At 43.8% G+C, this 22838-nt stretch overlaps 1 protein-coding gene across 2 annotated transcripts in view; it reads left to right on the top strand.

Moving 5' to 3' along the window:
• The window catches only part of ALDH1A3 (aldehyde dehydrogenase 1 family member A3), a 46083-nt gene extending 26052 nt beyond the window's left edge, over positions 1 to 20031 (top strand). Inside the window, exons 4-11 of one of the 2 annotated variants that reach the window (XM_014946143.1) lie at positions 381 to 509; positions 2905 to 3018; positions 5869 to 5971; positions 6963 to 7147; positions 12053 to 12217; positions 14461 to 14618; positions 15790 to 15864; positions 17309 to 20031. In XM_014946143.1, coding sequence (XP_014801629.1) covers positions 381 to 509; positions 2905 to 3018; positions 5869 to 5971; positions 6963 to 7147; positions 12053 to 12217; positions 14461 to 14618; positions 15790 to 15864; positions 17309 to 17381 — 1002 coding nt within the window. In that variant the 3' untranslated portion in view covers positions 17382 to 20031. The remainder of the gene's footprint in view (positions 1 to 380; positions 510 to 2904; positions 3019 to 5868; positions 5972 to 6962; positions 7148 to 12052; positions 12218 to 14460; positions 14619 to 15789; positions 15865 to 17308) is intronic. The other variant, XM_014946142.1, reaches the window with a different exon arrangement.
• Positions 20032 to 22838: the final 2807 nt, after the last annotated feature.

Genomic DNA, 22838 nt, shown 5'->3' with positions numbered 1-22838 from the left:
TTGCACCCTTTAATTCCCTCATACGAGGATGTTGTACAAAAGTGATGCATCAGAACATTGCCTGATCTCTGTGAACTGCCAAAATCCTATACAAAGTGTGATCAAAGTCCTGTAAAGAATGAGGTCACATCGTGCAGAGGTTTGTCTGATTTACAGGATTAACTTGAGGACTGCCAGCAATATTTGGGATCTCTGGGGAAAATCAAGGAAGTTATACTCCGTGGTCCAAGCAGCGCAGTATTGTGAGCAGCCCTTTTTCTTTGTGGCTGTCCTCCCAGTTGCTTCTTTCTCCCTGAGATGTGTGAAGGTGGAGAAAATGCTGTGTGGAAGTGAGTAGGTGACTGTGCCGGGTTGATCTGACCAACTTTGTGTTCTTGCAGTGGAACTTCCCGTTGCTAATGCTAGTTTGGAAGATGGCACCGGCGCTGTGCTGTGGAAACACTTTGGTTATTAAGCCAGCTGAACAAACTCCTCTCACAGCTCTGTACATTGGCTCACTGATCAAGGAGGTAAGGAAATCTGAACATCCCATCTAGGTACTGTTCTTTGAAGGTCATAAGCAAGGCTGTGTTTTGAATTGGCTGGTGTAAATTTTTAGGCTTTAAAGATGTTAAAGGCTCACAGAGGAAAGTGAGAACAACCTCTGTCTTCGGTGTTTTCTTACAAAGGCCTTCCTGACTGGCAGTGGCTAGCTGGGAGGTAGCAAAGATCACAAAACCTGTGGGTTTTTCTTCTTTCTCAGGAAGTTGCAGAGAGAAAAAAAAGGGTATTTTTATTCTCCTGCCTTGTTGTCCCTTCTCCCAAATGAGGGAAACACTACAGCTCAGTTTTATTACACAATGGGGCAAAAAAAGAGTGTGATTAGACAGCAGTATTGAGTTCATACCATTTTTAACTGGGGTAATTCAACCAAGACAGAGTGCCGTAGGAAACAATTCTTCGTAATTTCTGTGGTTCATAGAACAATTCAGCTACATCTGGCCTTTAAAGCCAACTTGATACTGACATAAAGGGGAGATCATAGGTTGGAAATTTAAAAGGTTGGTTTAGGGCTTGTTAGGTGCCCTCAGATTTATTAATCATACACAGGTGGTGGGAGGTGCACAGTACCTTCCAGGACTTTCTAGATCTACGTATGTGCTTTTAGCTTTCAGCTTTCTGTATCTACATATATGACTAATTATGAGCAAAACTAGAAGGGTCCTAGATATGCTTTTTCCTCTCAGCTGAAGAATTCTGTTTGTTAGGCTCAGTATAAAGATAATGATGATTTTGTCTGTTCTTGGTTTAGCCTGGGAGAAAATTGAAGGATGAATGTCAGGAAAGGCAGTGCAAAAATACTACCAGTTAAGTATCTGCTTAATTAATTGACTTAACAAGATGAGTGAGCATAGGGTGCAGTTTTCATGACTTCTAGCTAGCCCTGCCACACCACTGCTTTTTCACTCTGACATACAGCTCCACAAACACAGGCGTAGCTTTCCCTCAAAAAGCCATTCAATTCTGATGAAATTAATTTTTTAGCTGAAATTCTAAGCTGCCTTTTTCTCACAGTTCCCCTTCAAGGCAGAAATGTAATTAGAGCAGAATAATTTTATTTGAAGATGTTCCTTTCTCCACCCAAAATTAGCTAAATTCTTTGCAGTTTTTCAGAAGAATAGTTAGACTTTCCTTTCTTTTTTTTTTCCATCTTTAAAAGGATGCAGAAGATGTTAACACACAAGCAAAGCTATGTGTTAAGTTCAATGAAATAATTTTGGGCCAACCAAAATATTTTGGCTTTCGTTTTTGCTGAAAAACAGAAAAAACTTTTTGGCTTAGGCTGAACTGAACCAATTTTTTGCTTCTTTGTGGCTTTGCTGCTGACTCCAAACACCATTACTTGCACAGTTTGACTCGCAGTATTTTCTTGAAAACTTATTAGCCAAGATGCAAACTCTATTAAACTCCCTTTTATCATTGTCACGTCCATAAAAGAAATCAGACTGACCTTCCGATTTATGGAAAGGAAAAAAAAACAGAAAAAAAGCTTCTGAAGATGACCTTTTGCAAGGTAGTTTATGAGCAATTATTTCAATTTTTTTCTGTATTAGGAAGGAGCATCTGGATTTATTGAGATTTTACATGAAAAAGCCACAAGAAATGAAGTGAAGGCTTAATATCCTGCAATTCCATTGTTACAAAATGCGGGGAAAACAAGTTTGTGCAGTCAGTAGTAGGGGAGGGCTAGCCTAGAAGACCATAATCCTTGAAACTCTTGTTTCAGGAAGTAAAAACAGACCAGTAAGTTCTGCGCTTCTCCTCACACTAGAATTTCACCTAAAGTTTTGTCATTTGTCTCTTTTGGCAAAATACTAGCTGGCTAATCTAGGTTGTAAATGTGGTGGAAACTGGCATAAGCCTGTTACCATCTGCTCTTGTATTCCTGTTTTATTAGCCCCATCATCTAGTGAGGTTTTACTGACTTCTTAATCCCTCTGGCCCCTGAAGAACCACAAATGTCAACCTTTGTTCAAAACAAACTTTCATTCAGTTACCCCTTGGCTTCAGCTGCACAGCAGTAGCTGGGGGCCAAGTTTGGCCAAAAGACTCGCTCTCTTTTGACTCGAAACTGGGACTCCTCCAAGAATTCTTACTGAAACTTGGCATTTCCTAAGCATGGCTGTTACTTTCACCCACGTCTACTCCAGCTGGTAGCATACAGCCACGTTACTGGAAAGTCTGGAAAACAGTGATGTATCTGGTATGGGCTCCTTGTCTGGAACTTGCAATTTTTAATTGAAAGGAATATAGCGCAACTAATTCAAGCTTCCTGAGAACTGAACTGCAGCTCTCAGGGGTGCAGATCAGCTCCAGAGTGCTCAAAATCTCATTTTACAGAGCTGTGTTTAACCTCTGTTTTAGGTGGGTTTCCCTCCAGGTGTGGTGAACATTGTGCCAGGCTACGGCCCCACAGCCGGAGCTGCTATTTCTACCCATCACAGCATTGATAAAATTGCTTTTACTGGATCAACAAAGGTAGGTGATGGATTTCTCATAAAACACCTGCTGTTCCTCTTTGCATTCTTTTCTAAAACTGCCATCCATGTAAGACTGGACGAATGAAATGTCAGTGTTTTCTGTATAGCCAACACCATTTTCCACCACATTCCACGTGACAGGATTTCTCAGAAATGTTTGGGATTCACCTAATTCAGGTCCTTGTGCTTGTGATAATCCCACATCTCTGTAAGCAGTTTTTTGTCAAACCACCACATTTCTGTAAAAATTGTAAGTAATAGATGCTCTGACAGGTAAGGCAGTCTACAGGGGAGGGTGGCAGTGATTTATCATCGTGTCATTGACCCGATGGAGCTTCTGGGCAAGTTTCCCTGCCAGTCCTGCCCTGAAAACGTGTGCAACTGGAAAACATGTCAGTCAGAGCCCTGAACAATTCTTCCTCGGCTTTAGTTACTTCTGAGGAACTAGGACTTAAATAAAAACTCGGCCCCGTGCCTGAGGCTTCCTCTGCTGACGTGGATGGGATTAACATTTGAGTTCCTTTTGAGACCTGCACAGTAAGGCACCTTCTATTCATTTTTTCCTTTAAATAGCTACTGCTGCCTTGATTAGGAGAGGATTGGAAGCGAGACCTCTGCACTATCAGACACCTACAGCCATCCTCTTCTGTACCTACATGGGGGGAAAGGAGAGCATGGCTTGGCCTCGTCCACAGAGTTGAGCACAGCTGTGGCATGCAAACAAATTTGTCTCCAGTAATCACTCCTGCAAATCCTCGAACAACAGCTTGCTTAGAAATGTGAATATTTTTCTACTCACTGCCCTAGGTTTTTCTTGCAATATATACGCCTTGAAGAGGGGCAGTGTCCAAAGAATGCTGACACTGATGGGTGCAGTTGAGGCAAATATAGTCTCTTCTCTTTTATTTCCCCAAGTAATGTTCTTTTTGCTGAGCGTTTGCTGAATCCATCCATTCTTATGTCTATCTTCACAATGCAGAGTGTAATCTAATTGCATAATGATGACAAATTACCTTGAAATGGTATTCTTGGTGCGTAAAGGTAACTCACTGAACACTCAAAAGCTCCTGCATTTAACAACAGTACCATCTAGTGGCTTTGTGTACATGCTCACTGCTTCGTTTATCTCATAGGAGAAGGTGTGTTAAGCCTCTGTTTCTGTACAGGGATCATGGGAACAAACACAAACGCAATAAAGTAGAAGTTCATGATGAGCTTTTACTCTCTTGATAGTTGGTCTAATCCAGGAGTTTACCCAGATAACGTGCTTCGCTCCAAATCCTTGATCATAAACTTTTAGCCCAGATTAGACTCTGGCTGTGTGAGAACAATACAGTTTATGGGCTCATCCAGCCCACATGGGTCTGTTTGGGTTTTTAATGAAAAAGGAGTATCCAGTGGATTAGGGGCAGAAGGAAAGTCTCAGCTGCTGGAGCCTCTAGGCAAAAAACTCTTATAGACACTGTGCTTGTCTTCCTAATCCATGGGTGTGCAGGAAACACCGAGGGAGACAGATTCTTCACTAATGCATGTGTAATTTAGAAGTGTTTTCTTCCCCCTCCGCCCATCTGTGAGTTCAGCTTCATCTCTGCAGTATTTGCAGAATAATGCTACTGTTTCTGAGCCAGGAAGTGAAGCTAATTCAAAATACAATTCGACTTAGTTTTTAAGCCCCATCTCGGGCTCAGTGCCAGCTTGGAAATACTCATCTTAAACTCCATGAGAATTTTCTCATCTAGATTTTTTCCTTTCCCTTAGTTTATTAACTTACTCCTCTTTGGCCAGCCAGCTTGTTGTAATGCCTCTCATGAAGTGACGTGTGTCTGCAGCATGATGCATCACTATTTCTGCTGTCTCTAGGCCTAGGCTGCTGAGTGACTAAACATGATCTGCACTGCTAGATTTGAGTTACAAGGCAAACTATGAGAAATGTAGACCTATAGCTACCTGCCACGTGCTTTCCTAGCTCACAGCTCCACTCCAGGGCAACAGTGTTTTTAGGCAAAAATAAACTTAAGATTGCCGTGCGCAAAGGTAAAATACAAGAAAACCTGTTACAAAATGAGGAAATTCAAATATAAGATCACACTTAACAAAAATAACCTGCCTTCACCATTGAAGCTTCTAAATAGTTTTAACTCATACTAGCACAATTAGATTACTAAATGATCCTGATGCTTGATTAATGATCTTCTTGCAAGGAATTCTGTTTTTTTTAAAACAGGAATAGAAATCGCTGTTTTGGTGTTAGCACTATAAAAAAGAAATAGCACAGTCAGTTAAAGTTTGGGGAAAAAATTGAATATGAAATAATTTTCCCTTAGTTTGGCATTACTTTGATTAAATTCGGGAAGCAGAGTAAATCCTTCCCTTCAGGAGAGGGTGGCCATAAATCCCACCGAATGGTCAGAGCAGATTCTTGGGCAGAAAGTGCCACAACAGAGCTAGGTGGAGTTTGTCTGCTGACATCCTCAGGCCATCTAAGAAGTTGAATTGCCAGTTTTTAAAACCTTGGAGCCCCACTGATTACCAGCATTGCTCACTAGCTTACACGAGGTCGGAGATACCTTGTTTTGCAGCTCTGGGTAGCAGGGAACTTCAGGATACAGTTCCTGTAGCTCTCCCACATAGTCTGCCCTTTCAGATCTGCCTAAAGCAAATGTTAATTCTGGGGCTGGTTTTGACCCAGCACACCACAGCTGGGACCATTTAAGAGTCCTATCCCTGACTTCTACCTGCTTCAGCCACCCACCAGGCTCTTCCACCCTTGATAGCATCACACTGGACACACTGAGTTAAGACTTTCAGGGAAAACAGCTCATGTTCTCTTTGTCTTTCAATGCTACAGGTTGGAAAACTGATCAAGGAAGCTGCTTCTAAAAGCAACCTCAAAAGGGTGACATTAGAGCTTGGAGGGAAAAACCCCTGCATTGTGTGTGCAGATGCAGACTGTAAGTATTGGCTGCTGTCTTTATTTGCTGTAAGACACTATGAGTGTGGTGCTTTTGTGTGCCTCTGCTGTCCTTTGGCAGCTGGCAGGGCTGGAGGAAACTCTTTTCCAAGAGCAGGATGCAGTTCTGGTTTGCTGGAGCTCTTGCCCAGCCCAGGGACAATTCCCATGGCTAACAAGCAGACCATTATACTGTTGCCTTCCCTGGGGATAGTTGCAATTGCAGATAAATCTTGCATTTCTGCTGCTGTAGTGCCTTCCTTTTGGTTGGCAATACTGCAGAGCCTCAGCCAAGCAGTGGGGAAAACAATTTTCTAAAATGCAGCCCCTCTCCTATGACAGAGTTTTGTAGGACCTGATCTAATCCAGCCTTCACCTCTGTCCTAGGGGTCTGTAGGACTCGTTTACCATGTTCTGTTGTGACTTTGTAGCATTAGTGAGTAGTGCTAGGAGATACGTGTAATCTGTGACCACCAAAGTGGTTGGAAAATCCTGTTTGGCTTGAGGAAAATACTCTCTCCTGCACAGCAGAGGCTGAAAACCAGAGGTATTTGTGCAATCTGCTAACAGCGAGCTTTGCGAGGAGCTGGTCTGAGCTGGCTGTACAACAGAAGGACATGCTAATTTCCAAACAATCACTACCGAAACTAGTCTTTGGGAACCAGTACATCATATCTAGGAATCCAGATCTGAATTGCCACAGCAAGAAAAACTGGTTGCTGCCCTCAGTGAGTCCTTGTAGGAGAAAGTATCAGGGGCTATGGCAGACTAGACCTTGAGTCAAAAGGCAGGAAGGGGGGTGGAAATCATAAGAGATCTGGTTTGGGGGGGAGTATGAGGTCTTCTGAGTGCCTTCAATGGGTGTGGACCATTGTCAGCATTTTTTAAGGAGGCTTTCAAGAGAGAAAGGAGAAAAAAAAACAAGTCTGGAAACACTGGAAGGCTGAAACTGTGCATGTGGTAACACTTTTCCCTCCTGGGCCGTGTTGCAGTGGACTTGGCAGTGGAATGTGCCCATCAAGGCGTGTTCTTCAATCAAGGGCAGTGCTGCACGGCTGCCTCACGAGTGTTTGTGGAGGAGCAGATCTATCCGGAGTTCGTCAAGCGCAGCGTGGAATATGCCAAGAAGCGACTCGTTGGAGACCCCTTTGATGCCAGAACTGAACAAGGGCCCCAGGTAACTGTGTGCCTGGGAACAGTTGTTGTTTGGTTTTTAGTTGTGTTTTTTGTTTAATTTCCCTTGTGTAAATATTATCCTTGCAAATATGGTCCCAGCAGAAGCACTGAGGGGTGAGTAATGTATCATGGCTTTATTTTTCTCTCTATTTTAAATACCAATTAATCACGACTGTTGAAATGTTATGTTGTAATTTTTTTAAACACAAATGTATTTAATTCACTTCTTATCCAGCTTTATGGAAGGGGCTGTCTCCCTAGTACAGTAATACAAAGCATGTTGCAGCGAGCAATAGCAATGCACAGAAGAGTGAAGCTGCAGAAATGGCCATTCAGCCACTTGGCTGTGTTGGTGATGACAAGTAGAGCCCAGGGACTCCTGAGTCCTCACTTTCCCTCCCTTCCTTTCCCTCATTTCTGACCCTTTGGAGAAGTTTCAGCTGAATTAGGAGGAAGAGCCACGCCAAGCTACTGTTGTGATGAGCCTCATCAATGCTCCCAAACCCTTCCTCATTTTTTCACTCCAAAGCAATCTGAGCTGTGGTGGAGAGCTCTGGAGGAAGGTGATCTGGTCAGACCTTCTAACAGGTTCACTGTTTGCTACCAAAAATATAGGGGAAATCCCAGAAATCTATAACCTAGGCCTTCTTTTCTCACAACTGCACTATTTGTCTTCCTTGATGCTATATAGGATGCCTCAGAGAAGGGATCCCTTCTCTTACCTGCCTCCCCTTTTCTGGATCTAGGCCCATTTACCCATGATCCATGCACAGCAAAACCTTATTGCATGTCCTCATGCATGGGGAATAAGATGATGTACATGCCCTGTTCATGCTGGGTCTATCCCTAGCAGCGTCTGGTCAGACTTTAAACATGGCCCATCTGTTCTCTTCCCCTTTTCTAACTTACCTGTTACACTTGCAGCTAGGAGAGATAGCACACCCTCCCCTGAACTTCTCTGCATGCAACTGTCAAGCCCAAGATGGGAAGGTGTTGAGAGAGTGAGAGGAAACTGTTAATCCCAAAGATTTCATTTGGCTCCTAGTGCAAAGGAACAACCACTCCCTCTGCAGCTATGGTTGCTTGCTTTCTGGAACCTACGCTGTAAGATGCAACACACAGAAATTCAAGCAGAAGAGAGAAATGATGCAGTGTCACAGGAGCTTAAAATATCTCCAAAAGTAGCAGCGATTCACACCTGCCCACAAGTTGCCGTTCAAATATGAAGCTTCCAGATCAGATTTTTCCTTTGCCCCTGAAGTAACCTGCTCTGCTGTGAGGTTTTTTTTATGTTGAACTGATGGGTAAGGGAAGAATCATCAGGAAAAATAATCTTTCTTCATCTTCATTTCTCTTTATTAGGCCTCAGTTGCTTCAGGTCCAGGTCATTGCTTTCATTCTCCTTCTGTGTTGGTCAGGGTGAACATATACAACAGCATTACAAAAATGGCCACATCCTGCTGTGTAGACCCCATTCTGGGGTGATCACTGGCTTAGAAACCAACAATGGGGGGAAAGGAGTTGGAGCCAGCCTTTAGGCTGACAGTGGTTGTAGCCCATCATCTTTTTGGTCCTCCATCAGCTCCAAGTGCTTGTAGCCAGACAACAGGCCCTGCAACTTACAGAGAGTTCAAAAAGCCTAAAATAGGAGAGCCTCTGCCATCCAGACTTTGAGCTTATGTTTCGTGAAACCAGGCCACACCATGGCTGAGCATCATGCTCTAAGTAGCTACTGAGGCAACCTGGTGCAGGACAGCATGGGGACAGCAGGGACAATACTGTTCCACAAGTACTTGATGTAAGCTGGTCGTGGAAAAATTACTATGTCTAGAGCTGTTTGTGCCTATATTGCACTGCACTAATGAACTAGACTGGGGAACTGGCTGATTCAGGTCTAATCCAGCCTTTTTGGAAGTGAGGAAGAAAGGTTTGACTCAGGTCAGTTCCCTGATGTGGATTACCGTGCACTGGCATGGAAACTTGTGGCATGGGTGTGGGGAAAACACTGTGTCAGCTGCAGTATTGGGTTATGCTAATACAAACTGCACTGCTCTGATCAAAATTAGGTCAAATTTAAACAGTATTAAATTAAAACAGAAATGAGGCATGCTTCTGATGAGACTTCTCCAAAACTCACATGTATCTGACTATGCTGGCTGGCTGGAATTCAAAGGACACCACAAGAAACCTGAGGGGTGATCAGGACTGTTTGAGTGCCAACCTCAAACGCAGACCAAGGGCATTTTTTAACTTTGGATTCCTGAGAGCTGTATCACAGGAAGTAATAAAGTAAATCTGCCCAGATGGCAAACTGGTTAACCAGTGGATTATACAATTGTGAACAGCAGAAAGCTTTAGATGAGACTAAACGTTCTGGTGGACTAGAACAGGGATTAGATTAGAACAAGACTAGACTAGTTTTGATATTGTAGAACCCTAAATACTGGGATTTGTGGACTACAAAGCCTGGTCTACAGGAAAGGAATAAGCACTAACACTGCCTCACGTCACTTGCTAGCCACAAGTTTTTCAGCCCAAAACCTGTTGTTTGTTTTTTAAGACAGTGAATAGTTTCCTTAGAGTGTAGACGTTTGTGTACTTTAGGATTAAAGCGTGAAAGCAAAAAATGTAAGTAGAAAGAGCATTTGACTAACAGTCAGTTGGACACAGTTGTGGGGTTGTTCTGTAGGATGACGAATGCTAGGTCTGGAAGAACAAAAACTGTTCCTTGACTTAAATGAAGCAAGATACGAAGATTTGGGGGTTGTCAGATTTTCAGCATTGCAGTGATCATTAGAAGCCTTCCTCTCTTTTGAGTTAGATGGACAAATAGTAGAATTTGCTCTAGCAGACCATGTGTTTTTAATAGAAGTCAATGCTTGAACCATAAATAATGGTGGAGTAGGGGACAGAATTTAAACAAGCCTTGCAAGCTCTAGTTACAATGACAAACAGTTCCACCCTTGCATGTCATTTTTACAAATGTTTTCTTTCCCCAGTGTCTTTTCATCTAACTATAGTTTGCCTTGCAACAAGTTACAGCTGTATAAATATCCTTGTTTTGTTTTCTGTGATGTGAAGTGGATGAGCTGGATTGGTCTGGATCACAGACATGCCAGGATGGAAAGCACTTGCAGATATTTTCAAATTATTTACATTTGGCAACTAAGCAACCAGACAAATAGACAATATGTATGACACCTGCCAAACTTTCTATATGACACTCTGTATCCTACATGAGGGCACACGTTTCCTTGATGCAGTAGCATGTACCAAGTGTTTTCTTGAGTAGCATCTTAACACATGAGAGAACACGAGCACTTAGTACAAGCTGTCCACAGTGTATGGGATACACACATCTGTGTGGCAGGAGATGTGCTGTTCTGTTTTCACTGTGCACCAGAAGTACCCCAAGGACACCCTCCTGAAGCTTTGATATTTGTCTAAAAGCATGAAAACTTGGGTTGCGTGTGGCCAGGATTAACTAGGGACAGGATATAGTCTGTAATCTGGAGGAGGCGAGTGTGGAACACTCCATGTAAACAGTCCCAACTGGCAACTGGCCCTGCTGAAATAAAACCAGATGCCTAGGGAGTAGTATTGAACCGGTACAAGCATCTGGAGATACCTGGCATTCAGAATAACCTCCCAGGCTGCCAGGGCACCTTGAACCAGTGGGTGGAATCTTTTATTTAATCACCTCAAATGAATTTGTGGAGGTTTTTGTTAGTTTTACTTTTTTTAACCATCTCCATAAGCCTCTTACCATCTGCAGCGATGAGGTATTTCATCACTTAATTATGTATCATGCGAATAGCCACATCTGTTTGTTTGAAACCTGGCAGTACCTGCAGTACACTGTGCACGTGGGGCACAAGAGAAGGACCAGTATGATCAGAAGCACTGTGGGCTTCTGCACCTCTTCCCAGCATATGACCCCACTGTGCTTGTGGAGTATACCATGTCCCCTCTGAGTCTTGGTGCAGGGCCACACAGCTGTGTGACTTCAGTGTCCTGTAGCTTGACTGGGCTTTCCCCCCCCCTCTCCTGAAACCTCTAGTTTAAAGGCTGGTAACAGACCAGAGCTTGCTATTTGAGATTACTGTGTATTTCAGGATGGATGGGGAGGAGTTAGACATGGTTGGTTGTCAAAAGAAAGGATATGACTCCCAGTCCAGAGACCCAAAAATGCTGGGATGGTACTAGTCTCTAAGATCTGTGAAAGATGATTCTGATTTTAAAGGTATGCCTTCAGTGCAGTAGTTGTTCTGAAGTCACCCCACTAGTCATCTTCCAGAATAGAATCACTCTATGAGTCTGTCTTTGGGGCTGTTTGTATAGCTGTGTGTGTGGAAAGAGATGGAGTCAGGGCTTGCTGGATTCTTCTGGGTTTCTTTACAGCAAAGTCGACTTAATAGTTTATATACCCTGATTCTCCTTCCCTTGCACTGGTTCTGTTGCTGGTCACATCCCTTGCCGGGCTGCCTGATGTTGCCAGCCCAGCAAAACCCATCTCAGGCTGTTCTCATGGTGCTCCTGAGCTAAATCAGTGCAGGGAGGGCAGTAAGTCTCAGAGCTGGAGCAAGGTGAGGTGTGGGAGTGCATATCCAGGATGCGGAGCGAGGGAAAGGGGGGAGACCCCCTCCGTGTGGCAGCAAATTATTAGATCATATTAAACTATCACATGTAACTTCATCTCCTGTCTTCTGTGGCTCAGGGCTATGCCCACGTCCTGCCTTTCAGCCTGCTCACTGCCTGTCTGCTGTATCATAGAATGAGATGTAAGCTTCCCTGGTATGACAGTGCCCTGCAAATACACCCCTGGGCCACATACCACGACTCTGCTCTCTTGAACAGTGATAATAAAGGTGCTGCTGTCTGTTTCTTTTCCTTTTGCGTCTGACAGATCGACCAAAAACAGTTCGATAAAATCCTGGAGCTGATAGAAAGTGGGAAGAAAGAAGGGGCTAAGCTGGAGTGTGGGGGTCTTGCCATTGAAGACAGAGGCCTGTTTATAAAACCCACTGTGTTTTCGGAGGTCACTGACAACATGCGTATCGCCAAAGAAGAGGTACAGTATGAGTCACCTGAACCTTTATATGCATTTAATACTGTAAATGGGGGAAAAAAAGAGGTATGGTTGTGGCTGGAAGTGAAAACCTGAGAGAAGAATAGAAGTTTCACTTATACCAACTACCTAATGCTGAAATCCATTCTACTAACGAAGTATCTGCAAGGTGAGCTTTGATTTGAAGTGTGTGTGGGGGGGATTGTGAGAGGAGAAGAGGGAGAGCAGGCAAAAAAACCTTATCAAAATGTTATAGCAGCAATTTGTGTGCAATTAATAGGTGTCTGTTTGCCAGCCCTCTCTAATGCCTTGCTGCTTTCCCCCATTTTGTTTGTTTTTCCAAAAGGGAAGTAGCCCTATGAGTGTACTCACCGGACAACAACAAACCCAGATCAAAACATAGTAATTAATACTATCCTAAAGATTTTGGGTCTCATTTCAGGAGAACGTAATATAATGCAAAGTGCAAGCTCATGCCTTATCTAGATACAGCTGCTGTAAATGCTGCTTCTGAATAAGCAATAGTGGTGATGGAGGAGTTTTGGTTTTAATCCTTGAATTTAAATATAAATAACTGAATAAAAATAACTGAGGCTGTGGCAGGCTGGAGCAATTCTACATATTCTTTGCCCTGAAGTTTGAAGGTTTTCTGAAGACAAAGTTAAGCTCTCCCACTCTACCCAGAGGGATGGTGGTGTGTGCCGTGTCTTCTTACACACCTCCTACTGAGTGGACTTGAAATTGCTCAGCTGTGGTACATGCTGATTGGAAGTGACAGAGGACAGTATAACGTGTGTTCTTCCTTCACTACTTTGTAAAAAAGGAGCTGCTTTATTGCAGAAAGGTGGGATGAGAACTCTGGGACCTGAAGCTGGTGAGGAAGGAAGGAATGGCCCTGCTACACTGCCACTAAAGAACTTCTCTCAGAAGTAATCCCAGATTCAGTTCTCATGGTGAAATCCCTTGAGGATCACCACTTTTTTCCTACATGAAAACATGGTTGAAGCCAGCAAAGCACAGATCTAATACTCTGGCTTTCATTATTCATATGCAGAAAAATTGAACAAGCTGCATGTGAATAGATCCTGTGATATTCCTTTGAAATAGAAATTAACGTACTTTTCATCATGTTACCCAATGGAAAATAAGTAGTTGCCAAAGTCTAACTGGTACTTGTATTTTACAGTTTAGCCTTTTTATGGGGCTGCTTACTGTTCACTCCTGGCAAAATGTTTAGATGTCTCAGATCTGCCACAGAATCTCTAAGGAACCTGGGAAAGATATCAGTCAGTCTGGGCATGAGTTACATTCTAAAAATAGAGGGAATAAGCCGAAAATCCCATGACAGGCCTTTTTTTTTAATGAACTGACTCCAAATCCCAAGTCATGATTCATGAAGCTTATGCAGTTTCATTCATTTGCAGTTTTGTTGCAAATGCACGTTCATCCTTTGCCTACCAAAGTTCCAGTTAAGTACCTGGGTCTCCCAAAATGAAGACATTTAGAAAGACTTGTTTGAGCCTAAAGGCTGGGCAAACTGCTTGGCCTGGCCCTCAAGGTGGCACAAGTGAGGCTGTATCTCACCTTGGGTGGGGGTTTATTTACTGCAAGACCATGCAGGTAGGAAAAGGGCCCCCCACCCTTGATACTGCACTTGGTGAGAGACTTACTGCAAGACCATGCAGGTAGGAAAAGGGTCTTGATACTGCACTTGGTGAGAGATTCCATCCCAGGAGCTGGGAAGTGCTGTGTGTGCCAGCTGCCTTTATACTGCCAACCTGGGAAGCTGAGTTTGGGTCAAACACATCCATGGTAAACACACAGCATGCAAATAAACTGCATACAATGACAAAATCAGAGCTAAAACCAAGGAAGAAAACTTGCAATCCTTGAAATATATTAATTGCTTCTTGAGTACGCTCAACTTCTGAGTTCAAAAGGAGAGTATTAAATGGAGTAAGGATGAATCATTTGAAACTTGTCCAGATCGAACTGCTTATTTTGATTGTTATAGATGATCCATTAGTTGTTGGATCTTAGCATATATTAACTACTGTAGCAAATCACTGTACTTCCTTTGAAGTCAGTTTAATGAGTAGTTTTTAAGAGCCTCTATCAGTGACTTCTAGAAGGCTAGGGTACAACACTTTCTATAGTATCCAAACAAACATCTGATTTTGATTACTTCAAAATGACCATGATTAGCGAAGGCTTTCCTGTGCTAATGTTTTAATTGATACGTGCAGATTTTTGGGCCAGTTCAGCCAATTATGAAGTTCAAGAGTTTAGAAGAGGTGATAAGAAGAGCCAACAGTACCGAGTACGGACTCACGGCCGCGGTGTTCACAAAGAACCTGGACAGAGCATTAACTCTTGCGTCTGCGTTGCAGTCAGGAACTGTCTGGTAAGCAGCATGGGACAGAGTGTGGGCTGGGACTTTGTCTCCTGGGAGGGGAGAGGGATGTATGATTTGGAATCATGTGTAAGTGCGGGATATAAGCCATATTAGAGTTCAGCTTCATTTTTGATACTCTGCTCAGAAGCAACATCCATTCATCAAAATAAGGTGGTGAGGAACAGGTAGTCTGGTAAGAAATGGGCTGTTTGTTCAATCGATGTAGTTCTTGGCCTGAAAAACTCTAAAAAATGTAGAAGTTGTTGTAAGTTCCACCAGACATGATTCCTTTCAAATCCTGTATGTAGAAAAAACCCAATTCTTAGGGTCTTTAGGTAGCATCAGATGGAGACTTGGCTGCACAGATCAGTATGGACAGTAGATGGCATCACACCACTGCTAGAAAGATAAGCAGCTATTTTTGCTTACCAAATTTCTTATTTGACATTAGAATAATTTTCAAGATGGAATCCTGATTTTTTCCCCACTCCAGATAGGAATTTGATCTGGTGTCTTATTTTGATTCATACAGAGGAATGATTTCAAAAGCTGGTGCCAGAAGAATCTGCATCCGAGTAATATTTACATTAAAATGGGATGTTGGGCTGTGAAGGATACATGTTCTATACGCACATGTCCTACAGCACCAAGCCATACCCGTCTCTCTCCAATAATTTGGTCTTATTGGGATGCTGAGGAAGTATCTGCATTAGCTTTTCCTACCTAGTGGCTACAGAAATGGGGTTAGTGACGCGTTTGTCTATTGCAGTCCAACTACTTTCTATAAGTGGAAGTGGATGGTGGGGCCTATTTGTGAGTGCTTAGACAGCTTCCTGAGTAAACATGTTCATTTCAGAATGTGCTGCATTAATCTAGGGAATAGGTTGGACTATTTATTTCAAGCACAGCTCTGAACACAGCATAAATTCCAGTTCAAGCATGAATGTCTTAGCCATGAGAGAGACTGTGAAGAGAGATGTAGGTCAGACTGAGCACTACTCCAACCTTTTCTGTTTCTGTAGAAAATAAGATTTTAGTTCTAAAATCTGATTCTCAAGTGAATGAACTGTATAAAGAGAAAACTGTCAGATTTCAGCCTCTTTTTGTATTGTTGTTGTTATCATCATCTTGCTTCTCCTTGGTATTGAATTGTCTTTTACAACTGATGTTTTTATTGTAGGATCAACTGTTACAACGCGCTCTATGCACAGGCTCCTTTTGGTGGCTTTAAAATGTCAGGCAATGGCAGAGAACTGTAAGTTTTGCTTAATATTTTGTTTAGATGTGGATGGTGAATGCAATAACAATTGTGACAGTAAAAATACTGTTGAATTTGCTTTTCAACTCTCAGGTTTGCAGTATGATGCACTGGGAAGTACTAAGCCAGTACAGCGTGGATGTAAAGCCCAGAAGTGAGAATGTGAGCGGTGCCTTTAGGAGCACCTTCATTTGCTTTATAAACTCTTAATAACCAGTTCAGACAATTCCACTTGCAAGTATTTTTCCTTACTCCTTAGATTTTCAGATCAAGGAAGAAGTATGGCACCTTGGGTGGGGACACTGGTATCCACTCCAAACCTCCTCCATCTTTATATGGTGGTATCTGGGCCTCACTTGACTGTTGTATCACAGTTCCTAGTTGAACCTCTTCCACCTCTGACTTTCTATTGGAGCTAGAACAACAAGGAATGATCTCCAAAATCATTCTACCTCCCATCATCTAAGTTTGCTACTAAATTACAGAAAGGCCCTCTGTCCCTTTCCCTCAGCCTGACCTGTTGCACTATGGCTATCAGATATTCCAGCTCTACTGACACAGCAATTTTTAAACCAAGGTCACCCTATAAATTAGAGGTAGAGCTGAGAAATTTACTTATATCTTAATTTTCTTCTTGTATAGGAGGGAGGCAGGTTTTAGTACACCATTCAGAAGACTCTTCAGAGGAATCTAATGCACCTTTTTTTACCTAAGCCAGGTTTATTTCCAGGAATGATTTCCAGTAGGTGTTCTGGTGCATCTCATGCCCTTGAGATATTCAGATGCCTCACTTGCTAAGCACAGCAAAGTCCCACAAATGGGACATATGCATTGAGACCTTATGGTTTACTTTGTCTGACTGCCCAGCTAATTAAAGGATATCAGGGACTTATCCCTTGGGCAAGGCATGGGAATAGAGCCAGTTTCCCCCAGCCAAGACATAATGCAGTGGTGGGGTCTGTCATCAGTATGTGTTTCTGGAGCAACTATGCCCTCTTGCTTATATGGTATCTTGTAGATAGGAGGCTACTTTCAGTGAAAAAGTAACTTAAATTACTGTCTGATAACTATTACACTGATAACTATATTTAAGTGGATGTTTCTTTGGTGGGTTCTCACAATAGTACTCGGTTTTCACTAGGCAGAGATTCACAAGGTGTCTTCTTGTGGGTGACTGTGACCAGAAGCATTCCATGTTTGTTTTACAACAGGGTGTAGCTGTGTGCACTTACGCCCTGTCCTTATCAATTATTAGAAGTGGTGGGCCAAACTGATAGCTGATCTAAGTTAGTTCAGATCTGGTTTTACTAGTTGATGTCATCTATAGCAGCTGTTGATCGGTGGCTAAAATGCACTTGTGTAGAAATCTCTTATCTTAGGGAAGTACACATTAACCTGCTACAATTGTTTGTCCTTTTCCCTCCTCTCTCTTCCTTTCCAGTGGTGAATATGCTTTGGCAGAATATACTGAAGTGAAAACGGTCACCATTAAACTCTCCCAGAAGAGTCCATGAAAACAGAAGGCCTAAAATGCTGACACTCTGAATGTGACACATGGGGGACGTGTTCAGAGCAAGGGGGAGGGGAGAGGGAGGAAGGAAAATGGAAACACCTAACTTTATTCCTCTAGAAACACTGAATCTACTGGACTCCATTTGGTCAACTGGCTCTTCGAAAACCGATTTAACTGACCCTACTGGCAGCATGACACACGCTTGTACTGCACAAGTCCCTGCCTGTCCCTGTCTGCCACCTGTGACTAAAATGCTGGTCAGTCACAGTGTTTGCTGGACATCTGCTTTCAAACTGTACCCCTGAAGGACGTGGACATCCATGGCATGTTAGAGAGACTTCTGGTACCATTGGCATGGACTGTTGAACACCTTCAGAGGCAAATGGGTTTCACTCGGCATAAATGGACCCGGGTGGTAGGGCTGATACAACTTCACGGAAGTTGACGGAGTTTGTGTGGAGTTTGGGATGTGCAAGCTTTCATGGAAGGAGCTGTGAAGAAATTCTCTTTGAAAGAGCTATCTTGGTCTCTCTAAAAATACATGCATTCTCCATATTGGTGATATTCTAGCCCCGAATGAGATTTATGGGAGTTTCCTAGCGGACTCCTTTGGGGCCAGTATTTCACCCGACAGAGCGAGACTTTAAAGTGTCCTTTGAACCTGATGTTTTGGTGTGCACACATTACACATGCTGCAAAGGCAAGTTACTGACTTGCTAACCCTTCTGGCTCCAAATGAGTCACAATTGTATCTCAAACCTACACTATAGCACTTTTCGCAAGAGGATTTTGCACTGTACTTACCGTGATGACACAGAGTTGAATGCTAAGCATGTAGCATGGTAGATACCCCACAGAAAACAACCCACGCTAGTCCTTCTGATCTGGGGGAGGGAGCAGAGGAGCTGTAAGAAGCTGTCCTGCTCTCTCCTTCTCTGTAACTTTCAGGCTGTTTGAACATCGCTTCATTTTTTGAGCCAGAGCTATTATTACGAGAGTAAAACTTACAAGCTGTCCTCACCGCTTCTTTATCCCCTATGAATGTAGCTTAAAATACATTTCTGGAAGTACAGTATGAAAAGGCAGGTGTTCCCAAGCACACACTGAGTGCTAAAGATGTGGGTGTACAAACCAGTTACCATGGAATAAGCCACGGCTGGACTTCAGTGTGTCAGCAGCTTTGCAGTCATTGTCCTCGTGAGTGCTGTCATCTTATGGCAAGCAGGGAATAGCTGATCCTCCACTGAGGAACAAACTGCCTTGAATTGTCTCTTGCTTACAGTTGTATAAGCGTGCACATACATCAGTAGCATCCATGAAGTGGCTGTCACACCAAATTCATGCCTTAGCATCTCCTGCAGTAACTTCTTTGCATGCCCAGATGTTACTACGAGATTAATGACAAGCCACATGCTGTCTTCAGTTCCTGGGTTCCCTACTTTTCCTCCTCCTCCTGATTCTGTACTGGAGAACCACTGGCAAAGGTACAGAAAGTTCCACGTGTGCAGGAGCTGTAAGTATTGCAGGAGTTGGTGGTGTCAGCTTGTTGGGAAGTTTCCTGGGAAGATCTTGCTGGGATTGTCCTCTGAGAGCAAAGCAATAGAGGTTCCTTGTGGCATATCGACAGGGCTCCATAGAGCACTGCTAAAGATTGCTGCCTGGAGCTTTCGAGATGTCAGAGCTCAAAGCAGAAATGCAGGTCTAACCTCGGTTCTCTGCTGCAAGCAAGGATTTAACTGGTACCATCCGTTGCTCACAGATACACTCAGTCAGTAACAAGTTCTGCTGCATGAGTGGACCTTTTTTTGGAGGAGGAAGGAAGGTGGGTGGCGATAAGTATGGAAAAAGTTTGCATGAGCCTAAACTTCCTTATTAGTGAACATTAAAATTGCACTTCAACACTGCTTAACTTCTTAAGTGACATACCTCCAACAGCTGTGTATTAACTAGGTGCCTGTCCTCCCAGGGATAGGTGAGACAGGTAAATCTCCCCGTCTGGTGAAGAAAATGTCCTCCCTTCCCCAAGAAAGGCCAAATGGGAACCTTGTAAATAAGTTTCTATTTTTGTAAAACACTTAGAGTGCAAACATCTTCTCAGACAAACGTTTTACTTTTGCCTACTTGATGGTTTTCTAGGGCTGCGGTCAGACAGTAGGAAGGTAAGGCAAACAGTAAAAGGCTGGGTATCTTGATGTATCTCTATTAATTTTTGATAAACAGTGGTTGAAACTGAAATCATCTGAAATTCTTCAAATTCTAGTATTCTGGCTTTATATGTATATGTATTTCACCTCTTTTTTTTTTTTTTTTCCCTTATCAAGTTTTTAAAAAGTCAATGTATCTCTTATTGTATAAATCAGGGTTTGACTCTACACACTGAATTTTCTAAGTTATATAACACTAGACACTAACTTTAAAATAACCCCTTAGAGGGTATATATTCTTTCATTGCACAGTAAGGCTTTCATATGAAATACTACTTTTTTTTTTTTTAAAGAACTATATTTATAAATTAGGATACAGTTAATCTAATGTATTTTTATAGCTAAAGGTACATGAAAATGCTATGTTTAAACCTCATGTATATATTTAGACTATGGGTATCTTTTTGTAATAGTTCTTGTTCCTAATAAATGTTTAACTTTGTGAAATGGTTTCTAAATGCTACATATTGATGTTGCTCAGAACGGAAGGTGGGGGAGCAGGAAACTTCTATTGACTTTACCCATTTTAACAGTAGAGTAACTTGAATGCTTTTTTATTTACACTGATTAGTCCTTTAAGATAATTCCAACCCCTCTAATGCACACGTTAAGACCCCTTCCATCAGCAGGGAACTTCGGCTCAACTCAATCCTCCTGTCACTGTTTCTTATTTCACTCTGAATTTGGCCCATTGTGTCAATAAAAGCAAACACGGGAAAAGGTTACAGTTTCATGCTTCTACAACAAAATGGCCCTGTATTGCTCCAGTTACAGGGGGCTCTTCCTAGAACAGCCTTGGGTCTGTTCCCCGTGATTCGGTGACCCAGCGGTAGCCCCCAAGCGGAAATGTGCACTGGGCTCACAAAACACCATTTTGATGCTTTTACCTTTTCCACATGGAAGGCAGAGTGCGAGTTTGCATGTGTGTGTGTCTGGGGATTCAGTATCTCACGGGGGGACTGGGAAGGAATCTGAACTTGGATTCACTTCTGCAATTTGCAGAGAGTAGCCTGTTTTTAAAAAGTAAAGCGCCCAAGTGTGGTCAATGTTCTACACACAGGAGCTGGAGCCTGCGTCTGTTTATCTTACCCCTTTAGCAGTCACTTTTATAAGTTGGGCCATTTGGAGTAAGCGGAGAGGAAAGGAGAGCAGAGATGCAGCTGGCAGGGGCAAGCACAGCTTCCTCCAGTTCGAAGTAGGATGGATCCCTTCTGCGTTCTGAGGTGAGTCTCAAAACGGAGAGTTTGAAGAGACCATGGACCACACTGCCAAATGGGGCTTCCTGCCTCGGTCTGGCCATTTCCTAAACTCCTGTGAGACACATCCATCACTAGTGCCGCTCTGCTAAATGTGCTCCCATTCCTGTCTCATTTCCCTCATCTGCAATGTAGATGGAGAGCAAGACCATACTGATACCATTGTCTTACAACTCTCTTCCCATCCAAACGCAGGTGAGAAATACCTGTTGTCGCCCCACACAGGCCAAGCCAAAATCCTTGGATTTTCCATTTGCTAACAGCATTGTTCCCAAGCTTTGGGATTTTAGAAGGGGGAAGTCCGGAGATAGAAAAGAATTACTGTGAGTGACATAATCAGTGAAAACGTAACCCAAGAAGAGTGGCCTGGGATTTGGGGGGAAAAAAGACAAAAAAAAATTAGCTGGAACACATGGAGAAATTCTTGCTAGGGGGAAGCAAGAAATAAAGGAAAAAAGTTATTTCAGTGGGTTTTCAAGCAATTGTGCTAACAGAGCTGTAAAAAAGGTCTGGGTAAGGTTGTGGGGCAGGGAAAACAGCAGGGTGGGTGGGAGGTGGAAAGGGCACTAAACAGGTGGCTGTAGGTAAGAGCAGATTAATGGGGAGCTCTACACAGGTGCAAGCCCTGATGAAGACTCAGCCTCTCTCTGTCTCCATAACTGCATCAAAGAAACACCCCAGGTGAATTTCAGATGGCAGCTGACATTTGGGGATACGGCTTTTTCCATCCTCAAGGAATCGTTGGTGACTTGTTTCTTGGTACAGGCCAGGCAAGAAAAGAAAAACCCGTGTGTGCAATTTACGAATCCTCGTGAATAACAAACCAAACAGGTGAGCAGAAGTGATTGCCTCTTAGTAGGTCTGATGGGTGGCGAAAATAAAGCCGTGCCAGGCTTGTGAGAGGTTCCTGGTACCTGGAGGTGAACAGGTTTGTGACGGGGAAGAGATGCGCACCACCAGCTGGAGCACAGCATCTCTCACACCTTGGGAAGGATGGATCTTACCTCGCTTTTTGCAAGTGCCGTCTGGGGAAGGAGCAACTTGCAAAGAAAAAAAGTCACGGATCAACTCTGTCACAGGTAAGGCCAGGTCCCTGTGGGGCAGGGAGGAGATGGGCACCCGCCTGGTGCCCCTGCCCAGGGAGAGAACGTGGGGCTGGTTGTGAGGGCCAGGCCCTCCAGACAACCCACTGGAGCTGAGAGAGCCCTGCTTCACCCCCTGCAACTCCCACAGGTGTTCCTAAAAACAACCAACCCAAACTCAAAGCGATAAAGCCCGTGTAGGGTGGGCCTGGGGACACCTGTTGATGATGGGGCTGGGGAAATTTGTTTGGAAAACAAATCGTATGAGGAGCGGCTGAGGGAGTTGGGACTGTTTAGTATGAGGAAGAGGAGGCTGAGGGGAGACCTCATCACTCTCTACAACTACGTGAAAGGACACTGTAGAGAGGTTGGTGCTGGTCTCTTCTCACAGGTAATTAGTGACAGAACGAGAGGGAATGGCTTCAAGCTCCAACAGGGTAGGTTTAGGAAAGAATTTTTCATCGAAAGAGTGGTCGGGCATTGAAACAGGCTGCCCAGGGAGGTGGTGGAGTCCCCATCCCTGGCTGTGTTTAAGAACCGTTTAGATGCAGTGCGAAGGGACATGGTGTAGGGGAGGACTTTGTAGAGTAGGGTAGATGGTTGGACTCGATGATCCCAAGGGTCTCTTCCAACCTAGACGATTCTATGAAGGAGCCCCGCAGCGGGGCTGCCCCATGCCCTCTCTCCCATCCCCTCAGCAGACGGGCTCCGTGCCCAGGTGCCTCAGGTGGGAGGCCGGGGGCGGTTGGAGGCCCGCGGCCCGTCGCCCTCCAGCTGGCCCAGGCGCGGCCCCTCAGGGCGGCCAAGGGCCGGGCGGGCCCTCAGCGGGCCCGGTGGCGGAGGAGGCGGCCGCTGCCCCGCTCCTTTTCCTTCCTCCCTCCCTCCGCCTCCCGCGCCGCACAGCGAGGCGGGCGGG

Source organism: Calidris pugnax, unplaced genomic scaffold, assembly GCF_001431845.1.
Source record: "Calidris pugnax isolate Ruff unplaced genomic scaffold, ASM143184v1 scaffold134, whole genome shotgun sequence".
NCBI classification, from domain to species: Eukaryota; Metazoa; Chordata; class Aves; order Charadriiformes; family Scolopacidae; genus Calidris; species Calidris pugnax.
This window is presented reverse-complemented; position numbering and strand designations above follow the sequence as displayed.